At 35.2% G+C, this 15,317-nt stretch overlaps 1 protein-coding gene across 2 annotated transcripts in view; it reads right to left on the bottom strand.

Moving 5' to 3' along the window:
• Positions 1–15,317, bottom strand: part of LOC115431314 (myelin protein zero-like protein 2) — a 119,484-nt gene that overhangs the window by 19,670 nt on the left and 84,497 nt on the right. For both annotated transcript variants that reach the window (XM_030151573.1, XM_030151576.1), the window contains one exon: positions 12,551–12,717. In XM_030151573.1, coding sequence (XP_030007433.1) covers positions 12,551–12,717 — 167 coding nt within the window. The remainder of the gene's footprint in view (positions 1–12,550; positions 12,718–15,317) is intronic.

Genomic DNA, 15,317 nt, shown 5'->3' with positions numbered 1-15,317 from the left:
ACCTGATCTGCAGTGACATGCTTTAATGTAAATCAACTAATTGTTATTAGACTGTAATTAAGAAACTTTTTTTTTTTTTTTTTTTTTGTGCATATCCTCCTGAGACCCAGCAATGCATTTTGTCCTCTGTAGGGGACAAGAGTTTGAAAGTTTTACTTAAAAAATACTGTGCATTACAATGGACATTCCATTTAAAAAAAATCAATCAATAAACACAAATAGTCTTAAAAATGTATCTGAAAAAATTGTTGCATTATGCAGTTTCCAATCAAGACAATTTTTTAATGTAAAAAGGCTAAAACTGTCAAATTCCTGGGTCTCAGGAGGATATTATCTCCATGAAATGAGTAATAACTATATTAGAGTATGATAAAATGTGAGAAAACAATAGCAATTTAGCAATTAGCTGCATTAAAAATGTTTTTATTTCATAGTTTTCACACAGTGTATCACTTTCTGATGATGATTTTTAAAGACATGTTTCTTTGCTTCAAAAATTAAACACATGGTGTCCAGCTGAGTGGACATTTTTGTAACTCCATGAAAAATAGGTTTATTTCAAAAAAAAAAAAAAATCAATTGCACTGGGTTTTTTTCATGCCTAAAGAGGAACAAAAACACTCAAGAAAAAAAATATTGACTAAGGTTCTCATAATTCATGCATGAAAGGGTTAAAGGGTCAGCACTCAAAATGACCTTTCTGGTGTCATTACTCAGAATAGGGTTGAAGATGGACCTGTGGAGTTGAATTAATGAAGAATTCAGACTCAAGCAGAGCATTTACAGTTTATGTAGACCACAGGGAAATGTTTGAAAATGCATAATTCCATTTTAAAAAAACTAAATATCACTCCTTTAAGGCCTACCATAGCAAATTTAATACCTTTTAAAGACTTATTTAAGGTATCAAATGCAGATTTGGAAATTCAAGACTTTAAAGACTTTTTAAGACCCCAAGGGAACACTGTTTCAATTGAGGATAACTCAACAAATTAAATGAAAGTCCACATATGACATCCTATCAGTCCTCAATAGCAACTAAACTGATATCTGTAACCATTTCTATGTTATAAACCATCAAAATATGGCCCATTATAAGTGAAGACAAATATTCAATATTTCAAAAACACTGGTCTACAATTTTTTTAGAAATGATTTGCTTCAGAGATTAAATGTGCTAAATGTTACGCATTTTAATAAGATTAATTGGAAAACAAATGACAAAAGTGCCGGTTTGCTGATGTTTTCAAGGTATATGATTAAGTGTTATTACACATATATATTGGTTTATGCACATTTATAAAATAGTTTTATAAATCTTCCACTAAATAGAACCTGTAAAGTGAATGTATTCTAATGTACAGACAGTGCTTTGAAGTAGATCTTGTAGCTCTGAGACAAATGTTCCTTTTGAGTCAAACCCATTCTCTCATTAATTCTTGAGTTTCACATTTTAACCAAGGCTGTATCTTGGAAAGTTCAGCCAACCAGCATTTTTTTATTTTTCTTTATCAGTGACTCTCATGTGGTAAAATTTCATTACTTTTATTCTGGAAGCATTTTCTTTGTAGACCAGTGAAATTCGTCAAAAATTCAAAAATAGAAATTTCTCAAAAGCGTGAATAAACTTCATCCCAAGAAAGCTACATATAAAATTTGAAATGAATCCGACCATTAGTTTCATCAGAGAAAATGTTTGAATAAATTGCCAATGGAGATGATGACAAAAAAAGACAACAGACACGGCGCCTACACAATATCAGCTGGTGAGCTATTAAAAAAAAAAAAACGGGACAAATAAGGGGGATGAAAGTTAAAAGGATGTGTGTGAATGAGGTCTGTTCTGTTGTAAAGGAATCTGAGCTGCATCTTTGCTGCGTCTCCCTCTGAGTCGGTTACGCCAGATGAGGAACATGAAGACATCAAGAGATCAAGAGGCTTTTCCATTATCTGAAGGATACGATCAGAGTTGTATGATCATTATCTGGAGTCTCAGTGCACGAGAAAAGGGATGTATTGATTTCCTCAAAAAAAAAAAAAAAAGCACGAGGAATAAATAGGAGGCAGGAAATAATTCTGCCACTATTTCAACAGTATGAGCTTTACACAGAGTACAAGAAACTAACAGACAAACAGACGTCTGCTAGAAAATATTTGTGGAAACTGTATGACATGGTAAATAAATTAATTAATTAATTTTAAAAAAGCACAAAAACCAAAAAAATGATCAAATACATTTTCAGAATATGTGACAAACATGACATGAAAATATGAACAAAAAACAAACAGACAGTAACATCGTGCAGAATTTCTGAACCCACTTTCATCAGGTTTCCAGAGGCGTATGGAGTGTGATGGGTGGTGTATGAATGTGTTTTACCATGCAGCTGAAACACGTCAAGAGCGGCAGAGCAACATTTTGTAATAAATTATGCCGCTTTGATCAACACTGTGTAAAACCCAATGTCTAGTGATAAGAAAATGTATTTACTGCCTAAAGGTTTACTCACTAAGAACAATGTCAACAAGGATAACTGTGAACGACCTCCTAATAAACTGAAGAAAAAAGCAAACACAACATTGCTTGAAAAAAATCACTGACTGCTTTATGGTTTTATAACCATCAGGGCTACAGGCAAGACTGAGACCGAGACTGAGTGTATGCCCGGCAGAGATAAAACTAGTCATCTCCCGCACTGTTATTCATCCACAGCTGATCATTTGAGGACTTGGCAAGATTCAAACTGTATGAGAGCAGCTTGAAGTCAGTGAATACATAAGAGTCTGCAGAGACTGGAAACAAATATCAGACTCAATGGTCCTTTTAAACTCCTGAGACACAAAGCCACTCTGCCAAATGTGAGGGTTTGTGTTTATCTAGGGCGACCTGAACTACAAATTTATTCCATTCAAGTCAAAAGAGCAACTTAACCCTTTATAGGCCATGCATAGAAATACTCTGAAATTCAAAATGTCAACCTTACTGTGTTATTGGAGGACATAACAAGACATATTACTTTTGTGAAATTGTCCCAATTTTTTTATTGTCACGTAGAAAATCAAGGTCAATGAAGTTACCATATTTGGTTCCTTGCCTGTAAGTGGCAAAAAAAAAAAAAAAAAAAATCCAAGAAGTACTGTATATCTAAATAAGTGGTGCCAGGCACAACAAACCCTGCCCCCCACATATTTCACCCATTATAAGTAAATGGGAAGATTTTAAAAATTCTGAAAAATTCGAGCTTTGACCGACTGTTCCTAAAATGTAATGAGATCCATTCTGGGTCACTGGCAAATTATAAAGTTATTTCATTTCATTTCATTTGTTTGTTTATTTCGAGCGTTTACAGAATACATGCAAATTCAAAATTCAAAAAAAAAAAAAAAAATCATTCATCTACTCAAAAAGGAGTGGGAAGAAGAAAAACTTATTTAAGTCCACCTCCATTCTCATTATCAAATAACTCAACATAATAAAGTCAATTTGGTATGAATTCAACCAGTAGTTTTGCTGCTATAAACATTTGAAATTTCGCCCATTATCAGTAAATGGGGGAAAAAGAGATTTAAAAAATTCAGAAAAAATGTAAACTTTGACCTACTTTCCCCAAAATGAAATGAGATCTACTTTAGGTCACTGGCAATCTATAAACCAAATGTGGTATGAATTCAACCAATAGTTTTGCTGCTACAGACATTTGAAATTTTGCCCATTATAAGTAAATGGAGAAAAAAAGATTTAAAAAATGCATTAAAAAATGGAAACTTTGACCTACTTTTCCCAAAATGTAATAACATCTACTCTAGGTCACTGGTAACTATAAAAGCAATTTGGTATGAATTCAACCAATAGTTTTGCTGCTATAGACATTTGAAATTTTGCCCATTATAAGTGAATGTGGAAAAAAGAGATTTTAAAAAATTTAGAAAAAAATGGAAACTTTGACCTACTTTTCCCAAAATGTAGTAACATCTATTATGGGTCACTGGCAATCTATAAACCAAATTTGGTATGAATTCAACCAATTGTTTTGCTGCTACAGACATTTGAAATTTCGCCCATTACAAGTAAATGGAGGAAAAAAGATTTTAAAACTTCATTAAAAAAATGGAAACTTTGACCTACTTTTCCCAAAATGTAATAACATCTATTATGGGTCACTGGCAATCTATAAACCAAATTTGGTATGAATTCAACCAATAGTTTTGCTGCTACAGACATTTGAAATTTCGCCCATTATAAGTAAATGGAGGAAAAAAGATTTTAAAACTTCATTAAAAAAATGGAAACTTTGACCTACTTTTCACAAAATGTAATAATATCTATTCTGGGTCATTGGCAATCTATAAAGTCAATTTGGTATGAATTCAACCAATAGTTTTGCTGCTACAGACATTTGAAATTTCGCCCATTATCAGTAAATGGGGGAAAAAGAGATATAAAAAATCCAGAAAAAATTTTAACTTTGACCTACTTTCCCCAAAATGTAATGAGATCTATCCTGGGTCACTGGTAATCTATAAACCAAATTTGATATGAATTCAACCAATAGTTTTGCTGCTACAGAAATGTGAAATTCTGCCCATTATAAGTAAATGAGGGGAAAAAATATTTTTAAAAAATTAACAAATGGAAACTTTGACCTACTTTTCCCAAAATGTAATAACATCCATTCTGGGTCACTGGCAATCTATAATGTCAATTTGGTATGAATTCAACCAAAAGTTTTGCTGCTACAGACATTTGAAATTTTGCCCATTATAAGTAAATGGGGGGGGGGGGGGCGTTAAAAATTTAAAAAAAAAAAAAAATATATATATATAAACATTGACCTACTTTTCCCAAAATGTAATAAGATCTACTCTGGGTCACTGTCAATCTATAAACGAAATTTGGTATGAACCATCAACCAGTAGTTTTGCTGCTAAAAAACAAACAAACTGAACCAAAAACAATACTCCTGCCTCTCCTTCGAGGACGGGGTAAAAATACAAGAAACACACATGAAAGGAACATGTATTTTAGAACATTACAAAAACATAAGTGCTGATCCAGACACCTGTCCACATCCGCATTATCCCTTTGAACATCATTCCTTATATTAGTACCATTACTTCATGGTACCTACAAAAGCAGGTACGCTCACTGTTCATGCAGAGGTGGACCTTCCAGACCCTGTAGACCACATTGGACCTGAGATTGTTGACTCACTGTCCTCACTGTAACAGTTGCTGCGACTGTCTTGTAATGGTGCCAAAATGACCAAAAACAGTCGCTTTCCCAAAAAAAGTTAACAAGAGTGTCTGACATAATTGCAATATATACATTTTTATTTATTTATCTATTCAATAGCATTACTCAGCACAATTCAGTCACCACAGGCATGATCTTCCGCTGATGTTTGACTGAACACTCCTCTCTTCTCCAATCTATGAAATTAATTTTCATCAGGACTGAGGTAATTATGCAACCCACTGAAGCACTGCAGCAACTCAGATTGACAATAAAGCTTTGGCTGCAAAAATATATTTCTGACAGACCCTTTCACATGCTTATTCATGGTCTTTCCCAGTGTGATATACGACCAGGGACACACAGACCAGCAAACCAGCCAAAACTGCTAATGAAATTGGATGGAGGGTAAATGACGGCTGAGAAACAGAACTTAGAAACCTGCAGACTTGGTTCGATCCGTGAATTGTATCAGTGAACTGGAACACATTATTTATTTGTGATTAGCACAGCAGAATAGTTTGGTTGGTTAAAAAGAGAAACTACACACGTCTTCCTCCTTAGGTGAGACTGGACACACCTTTTGACTCATACCTTTGTGCCTCTGTGACGTAAAATCTGTCGACTGAAACTCACGTGTGTGTACACTCCAACACCCTCTTGATAAAATACCAACCAAGTCCTTTCGTCCTCCTCCTACTCACTTTGAGACCAGACTACCACTACATCTTAATGACTAAACCAACAGCACTCCACATCAGTGGAGCCACAAAACATTAGCCTCCACTTAACTCTGAGTGCTCCTGTAGGAAATGATAGCAAATAGGGTTGCAACTACCACACTATATGGATTCCCATGGTTCCCAAATGCAATTACAAAGAACCACCCCTGATGGCTATCTTCAAGTCTGAATGGAATTGCTTGAATTATGTGGTGGATTTTAGTCGATTGGTCGGTGAAACTGAACCCAGAGTGCGCGGGGTTAGATGACTGAGTGCAGTTATGGGTAAGGGTGGATATTCGCTTGCATCTAGAACAAGACCACGATTCAGCCACAGAGGAAAGGGGCATTAAAGTAGCTGACCGGTCAGGGTTTTCTGGGTAAGCCTCTAAAAGACATAAAGGACGGTGAAAGAAAGTGTATGGGTAAATGTGGACATTAGAGGAGTAATGCTGAAGAAGCACACAGGTTAATACAACTGGACTCTGAGTTCATGTCACTGTATGTTATACTTTTAAACTAGGTGCACACGCAGAGCTCAAGATCAACTGAGCTGGACAAGAATGCAAATAAAGACAAAGTAAACAAGTGAAAAAGTAAGCAGAGCTGACTCATACCCCCGCCTGGTCGCACAACACTTTGGCCCCCCTGCACACTGATACTCTGCCTAGCCAGGGATTCATTTAGAGCATAGGTGTCAAACATGCGGCCCGGGGGCCAAATCTGGCCCGCCAAAGGGTCCAATCTGGCCCCTAGGATGAATTTGTGAAATACAAAAATTACACTGAAGATATTAATAATCAAGAATGTTGAAATCATTTTAGGTCAATTCAATCTAAAGTGGATCAGACTAGTAAAATATTATCATAATAACCTATAAATAATGAAAACTGCAAATTTTCCTCTTTGTTTTAGTATAAAAAAGTAAAATTAGGAGGAAAAAAAAGTTACATTTACAGACTATCCTTTCATAAAAAAATATGAATATCCTGAACAAATATGAACAATGTGAAATGTCTTAAGAGAAATATGTGGAATTTTAACAATATTCTGCCTGTTACTAAATCTTTAAGTTGTGATGCACATGTATAAAAAATCAACTTAAGACGTAATATTGTTAACATTGCACTTTTTTTCTTAAGAATTTTAAGGATGTTCAGATTTGTTCATGTTATGGTCAAGTTCGGTTGGTAGGTGTAATATTTTCAGCATGGAATTGTACTTTTTCCACTCAAAAACATAGAGAAAACTTTGGAGTTGACATTTTTTATCAGTTCTTATCCTAATATTTATATCATTTTACTGGACTGGCCCACTTTAGATCATATTAGGCTGAATGTGGCCCCTGAACTGAAATGAGTTTGACACCCCTGATTTAGAGTCTTCAATTTCCATCTTTTAGAAAAAATTATAAAACAAAAAAATAAATAAATAAATCTGAAGAAAAGGCACATGTAAAGAACATGTGTGTGAAATGTGAAAACAATCGGGTGAATAGTAGAAATTGGTTGAACAAATTTTCTACACTGAAATTTTCAAATATTTGTAAAAAAAATCCAAAAATTTAATTCACCCATCACTGCACCTCTCAGTGATAAAGAACATGTGTCAAATTTGAAAAGAATCAAGTGAATAGTGTCCAAGAAATGGGATGGACAAAAATCTCGGACAAACGGAAAGACAGATGGGAGAACATAATACCCGCCCTCTGGGGTGGTGGGGGGTGTATAATAAAGTACCTTGGCTCCAATTCTAAACAACATGTTGTATTTTATGACAATGTTCCATTTCAATATTATAGAATTTTTCAGCATTTGTATCTTTAGACAAATATAAGAATAAACATTTTTACCAAAACCAGGATATTTCTGTTACATCAGTAACAAGTGGTGCCAGGCACAACAAACCCCGCCCCTCACATGTATTATAGCTTATTTTGGCATCGATCCAGCTGATGTCTGCATATCAATCAGTTGCCTTTATATATGTGCCAAGTCTGAAGTAAATTGAAACAAAATTGATGTTTTAATAGACATTTGAAATTTTGCCGATTATAAGTAAATGGGAGAAAATTTTTTTTAAAAATTCATAAAAATTTGACCTTTGACCTACTTTTCCCAAACTGTAACCACATGTATTCTGGGTCACTGGCAATCTGTAAACCCAATTTGGTATGAATTCAACCAATAGTTTTCTGCTGAACTGTTAACAAACAAACTGAGCCAAAAACAATACCCTTTGCCTCCCCTTCGGGGGGGCGGGGTAATAGAAATGCCTTCAGGTCGATTGTGCATACTGAGAACACTGATACTGATAAGATTCAGTCCTTAGGAACAGACATCTGGCATCATACGTGATAGTGTCTAAGCATTTCAATCAGTGCCATAAAAGTATCAAAGTTCAAAACCCAGCCCTAATGTCTACAAAAGGACTACATTCATAAAAATAAGGATCTTGGTGTGGCATTGAATATATTACATACAGATACATATAGATTTAGTTTACTAAACTGTACAGTGAAGTGATGAAAAGACAAAAAATAAGGCTCTCGTGCTTTGTAAGTGTGTCACTTATAGATATTTTTAGGACTGTGTTGATGTTAAGGCATGTGTTATGATTGAAACTGACAGTATTGATCCTTCTACTCATACACTGCATGGGACTTCTTAATACAGACAAACATTTCCAACAGCCACAGCGTCAACATGCAGCCAGGTGCACTGGAGCCTCTGTTTGTTTATGTTCGCTTAGGTGCATGTAAAAGAACAAGAGAAAGGGCATATGGTCTTATGGAGAGTACATTTCCAAACTTGTCTTTGAAAATCTGAACCTACAGGGTGGGGAAGCAAAATTTACAATATTTTGAGGCAGGGATTGAAAGACAGTGTATGACCAATTAGTTTATTGAAAGTCATGAGAATTTATTTGCCACAAGAAAATTTACATAATAGAAAATGTTTTTATTCTATGTGTCCTCCTTCTTTCTCAGTAACTGCCTTCACACACTTCCTGAAACTTGCGCAAGTGTTCCTCAAATATTCGGGTGACAACTTCTCCAATTCTTCTTTAATAGTATCTTCCAGACTTTCTCGTAATAGTTTTGCTCATAGTCATTCTCTTCTTTCCATTATAAACAGTCTTTATGGACACTCCAACTATTTTTGAAATCTCCTTTGGTGTGACGAGTGCATTCAGCAAATCACACACTCTTTGACGTTTGCTTTCCTGATTACTCATATGGGCAAAAGTTTCTGAAAAGGTATGGATAATAGTGTTAGGTATGATTATGACATCAATATATGTTTGGTTTCAAAACAATTGACGTAGTGCCTGCTGAGAAAAAAACAACTAAATGTTCATTGTAAATTTTGCTTCCCCACCCTGTATATATACTTATATTTGAAACAGATCAAAATGTATGTACTATTACAGCAGTTTACAGTTTTCCCTTGGATTTCAGATGAATTAGGTGCTGTCCGAGGTCTGGGGGGTGAAGTTATAGGTGATAGAGCATTTTCTGTGGCAGGTTCAAGGCTCTGGAACACTTTAAATCTCTTTTAAAGACACACCTATTTGTACTGGGTTTTATAACAAGTGTGTAACTTTTATTTGTTTTATCTTCTGGTTGTGTTTTAGATGCTATTTATCTTATTAAGGTGCATCTGTTTTCATCAGTTTTAGTATATCTATAGATTTCAACTAGTTTTATCCTATCTTGTGTTTTACCTATGTCTTTGTACAACATTTTGGCCACTTTGTGCTGTTGTAAATGTGCTATGTAAATAAATTTGACCTTGACCTTATGTTATGTCATTGATTTTCATGCTGTGCCTAAGCCAGGGGTCTGCAACCTATGGCTCCCGGGCCAAATGTGGCTCTTTAGCACCTCTCTATGAAAAACATAAGGAGCATTTTGAAATGAACTTAACGAACCAGTACTTTTTAACATTGTTTTAGGCCTAAATCTATTCTAGCATTGTTCATCTGCAAAATGTGCAGGCTATACACAGAATAAAATCCTTTTTTGACAGCATATAAACCAAAATGTATGTCACACTACATTATTTTCTTGCCAAATTTCATACAAGACACTCAGTTTGCATTTGTTCATAGTTTGGCTGTTTAAAAATCAGCCCTTATACATGAAAGTTAAGCTTTTAATCTATTACACTAGGGCTGCACGATATTGGAAACAACTGACATTGCGATTCTTTTTAACCCTTCGATATATATTGCAATATGAAAAAATACTCAGAAAGATATAATAGCTGTGTGGTGCCAATGTAAATAGTCAAACAAATTAGTTATGTTACGTCATTGATTTTCATGTTGTTTTCAACCCTTTTTTCTACCATATTTGTCAAAGAACCCTAGCAACATCTACTATTCTTAAAAAAAAGTCTAGTTATACTGCAGTGGGAGCGTGTTCCCTAAGTTTGTTGAAGACATAGATGCATGTGTGGGAGGTTTGGTGGTCCTCCCATGAGACAATCAAAAATATATTCTAGAATTTGACAATTTTGACCAATTATTATCACCATATCTCCATACATACATTTAGAAAACTCATAAAGAGTACCCATAAGGCCATGAGTGCTGTGCCTAAGCCAGGGGTCTGCAACCTATGGCTCCCGGGCCAAATGTGGCTCTTTAGCATCTGTCTATGAAAAACATAAGGAGCATTTTGAAATGAACTTAACGAACCATTACTTTTTAACATTGTTTTAGGCCTAAATCTATTCTAGCATTGTTCATCTGCAAAATGTGCAGGCTATACACAGAATAAAATCCTTTTTTGACAGCATATAAACCAAAATGTATGTCACACTACATTATTTTCTTGCCAAATTTCATACAAGACACTCAGTTTGCATTTGTTCATAGTTTGGCTGTTTAAAAATCAGCCCATATACATGAAAGTTAAGCTTTTAATCTATTACACTAGGGCTGCACGATATTGGAAACAACTGACATTGCGATTTTTTTTAACCCTTCGATATATATTGCGATATGAAAAAATACTCAGGAAGATATAATAGCTGTGTGGTGCAAATGTAAATAGTCAAACAAATTAGTTATGTTACGTCATTGATTTTCATGTTGTTTTCAACCCTTTTTTCTACCATATTTGTAAAAGAACCCTAGCAACATCTACTATTCTTAAAAAAAAGTCTAGTTATACTGCAGTAGGAGCGTGTTCCCTAAGTTTGTTGAAGACATAGATGCATGTGTGGGAGGTTTGGAGGTCCTCCCATGAGACAATCAAAAATATATTCTAGAATTTGACAATTTTGACCAATTATTATCACCATATCTCCATACATACATTTAGAAAACTCATAAACAGTACCCATAAGGCCATGAGTGCTGTGCCTAAGCCAGGGGTCTGCAACCTATGGCTCCCGGGCCAAATGTGGCTCTTTAGCACCTCTCTATGAAAAACATAAGGAGCATTTTGAAATGAACTTAACGAACCATTACTTTTTAACATTGTTTTAAGCCTAAATCTATTCTAACATTGTTCATTTGCAAAATGTGCTGGCTATACACGGAATAAAATCCTTTTTTGACAGCATATAAACCAAAATGTATGTCACACTACATTATTTTCTTGCCAAATTTCATACAAGACACTCAGTTTGCATTTGTTCATAGTTTGGCTGTTTAAAAATCAGCCCATATACATGGAAGTTGAACTTTTTCTATATTACACTAGGGCTGCAGGATATTAGAAACAACTGACATTGCAATTTTTTTTTAGCCCTGCAATATATTACGATATGAAAAAATACTCAGGAAGATATTATAGCTGTGTGGTGCTGATGTAAATGGTCAAGCAAATTAGTTATGTTTCCTCTCATTGTGGCAACAGGTGCAAGACACTATCGACACAGAACACGTGTTTCGGTATCATCCTTCTTATAGCCAAAATAATTCCAGATGACCGACGCTGCTTTTCTTTTCGACACCAAGTCTTCGTTTACGGTGATTTTCTCTTGTTCGTTGCTCATTTTTCAATGCCGTTACCAGCGACTCGCTCCAAACTGATTAAGAATGATTGTGATTGGTGGATCGCTGCGTGCAATGTGTGTCACATGTCCTTGAAATTAGATCAGAACACTTTGAGTTCATTTGCCTCCTACATTGCAGGACCTATGATGTGACTATTGCACACACGTACATCGCAATGTCGATGCTCAAACGATATATTGTGCAGCTCTATATTACACAATGTAATTTTGTTTTGGAAATAGGTTAGATCATTAGAAAATTGTACAAATCTTGAAGGTTTTCATTACTGTACTTGTATAATTTCATAAATGCACCAAACATTGCATTATTGTAATGGAAATTCAAAGTTAAATAACAAACTAATCCCAAATAGGCTACAGAAGAACAGTCACTTCATGGTAAAAAGTAGATGCGTTTAATTTTTTTTTTTTTTTTTTTTTTTTTTCCAGCTCTAGTCACACTTTTTTCTTCTTTTTCAAGTCAAAAATGGCTCTTTAGATTGTAAAGTGTGCAGATCCCTGGCCTAAACCCTCTAACGGACGAGAACACCCTATATATAACTGAGATGAGTGTGTGTACCCACTGTAAGTGGCGGCCCTCCAGTCTGGGGCCTGTAGGACCAGTCCACAGACATCTTACTGGTCGGCGTTTTGGTGGAAGTGAAAGTACAGGACAACGTAACGGTGTCCCCTTTGGATGCATGGAGCTCTGCTGGAGTGTTCACCGAGATGGAGAAGACTGGAGAGGGGGCTGGGGATGGAAAAACGTAGACAGATTAAAGTAAAAACAGGGGAAATGTGATAAAAGAGGAGAATATATTTACATTTAAAAGGCATTAAGGGACAATGACGGAAGATGCAGTAGAAAAAACAGAAAGAAGGGGCATTGTGAATGACATTTCACTGCAGGAACAATACAATAAAAAAAAAATTATAATTTAAAAAAGATGGCATCTACAAATGTGCCAAACAGACACTGAATTGAGGGACATGGGAACAGAAGTCTCTCTGCTGCCGCTGTTGTTCTATTTGACAGACTTGCGACACATGTGTCTGTCAGATGTAGATAAAGCTTTACCCATGTGTCTCTATTGCTTTTTTATCTGTTTTGTGTGCGTGTGTGTGTGTGTCTGTTGTGAATGTTATCTCTTCAATCTGACAGAAATGCAACTGAACAGCCATGACAGTACCCTCAGCAAATACCCAGAGGACATCCATTAATACAAGCTGCACCTGAAAACGGTTTTTCTGTTTTTCTTCTTCAGTGATTGGGAAAAATGGTACACTAAAGCTAGGGTGGGAATATTTTATTTTGTAAACAATAAAATAAGGGACAAGTAAGATCTTTGATTTACTAGGCTAAACATATACCTACAGATTTATCCAGCCATTATAATAAATACTAGTTGCAGGTGATTTAAATCCTTTAACCCATAAAGACCCAAACATCCACCGTCAACCAAAAGCATCTACTGATCTAAAATGTTGATCCGCTAATCCACAGGTGTCAAACATGCGGCCCGGGGGCCAAATCCAGCCCGCCAAAGGGTCCAATCTGGCCCTTGGGATGAATTTGTGAAATGCAAAAATTACACTGAGATATTACCAGTCCTTTTAGTTCAGGTTCCACATTCAGACCAATTCAATCTCAAGTGGGCAGGACCAGTAAAATACTATCATAACAATATAAAATAATGACAACTCCAAATTTTTCTCTTTGTAAACGTAAATATTTTCATGTATTTACACTAAAACAAAAGGATAATTTTGCAAAAAAATGTGAATAACCTGAACAAATATGAACAACCTGAAACTTCTTCAGAGAAATAAGTGTCATTTTAACAATATTCTGCCTGTTACTCAATGTTTTGTGTATTTGTAGATCCACTGTGATCTGTAAGTTATAATGTACATGTGTAAATGATAAACTGTGGCAGAATACTGTTAAAATTACACTTATTTTTTCAGTTTTTTCATGTTATTCACATCTTTTGAAAGGATAGTTTGTAAATGTAAACCTGTTCATAATGTAAATTGGCTTTTTTTTTGCTCAAAAACAAACAGAAAAGTTTGGACTTAACATTATTTATATATTATTATATTAGTATTTTACTGGTTCGGCCCACTTCAGATCAAATTTAGCTGAATGTGGCCCCTGAACTAAAATGAGTTTGACACCCCTGTGCTAATCCTATCGATCCATGTAAATAATTGGTGTAAAATGCAGTTTGTCATCTATTCATGGTCATCAGATATGACTCATTTGGACGTTCAGAGGCTTCATAGTTACCGTGGAAACACAGTCATCTTCTACAACATTGATTCACCAGTAAAACCCATGGAGTTGGATCAATGACAGTTGGTTTATGTCCAGTTAATGCTATATTTTACTGAAAAAGTCCGTTTTTTCTGTTTTGATACAATAACCTTTGACTTTACTCTGAGCTTTCATGAACATCTTCATGATTAGTCAATTAAACACGGGAAAATAGATGATTTTGACTGGAATAAATGCATAATTCAGAGGATAATATTCTAAGAAGTGGTGATGAAAGGTTAAATACAGAGAAAAATTCATTTGGGAACTGCGACAAAAGTCACACTGGGTCCTTATGGGTAAAGCCCAGTGCAGACACACAGCATGTGAGGACCACAAATAAATAAACAAATAAATAAATAAATAAATAAAATAAGATATTCACCATCCCTTCCTCTCAATCCACTGTTAAGTCAGGTGTGTTCAAATAATAGAGAAGATGTACATATGGAATGAAGAAATGTTGTAATCATCAGACTACATTCCTGTACCAACAGTCATTCTTGTACTTTTGCAAGACTTTGAGGTACAGCAGGAATTCTACCTGAATCCTACATCAGCATAGCACTATGTTTAAGTGGTAATGTCGAAATACTGAACATTAAGTCAATGTAAACAATACAGACAACTAAAGGCTTATGGGAGTATCACTGCTTTTGCAAGTACTTAGTCATAAATAAAATTGAAGACATAAAACCTGATGAAGAAAGTAGAATATTGCCCAGTATTCCCATTTTAAACATGACATGACATATGACCACCTGCTGTGAACATGTCAAGATTGTTATTTCCATCACTGTCTACAAATTGATGTCAGAGAGTTAATGTCTACCTTCTCTTTAAGGAATACTTCACTATCCAAGTGGCCTCCTTTTTACTTTTAAGGTAAAATGTGTGCATAGGAGGAGTTGGGATGTAGCCAATCAATTGGTAGTTAACCTAACATGGGAAAAGACTAAACTTATATAAGCTTTGAGAATTCTTCTGTTGGTCAGACAGCAGGGGGCAAGGCTTTAGACCACATGTGTCAAACA

This window comes from Sphaeramia orbicularis, chromosome 13 (assembly GCF_902148855.1).
Source record: "Sphaeramia orbicularis chromosome 13, fSphaOr1.1, whole genome shotgun sequence".
Lineage (NCBI taxonomy): Eukaryota > Metazoa > Chordata > Actinopteri > Kurtiformes > Apogonidae > Sphaeramia > Sphaeramia orbicularis.
The sequence above is the reverse complement of the archived record's forward strand: the minus strand, read 5'-3'. Positions and strand labels throughout refer to the sequence as shown.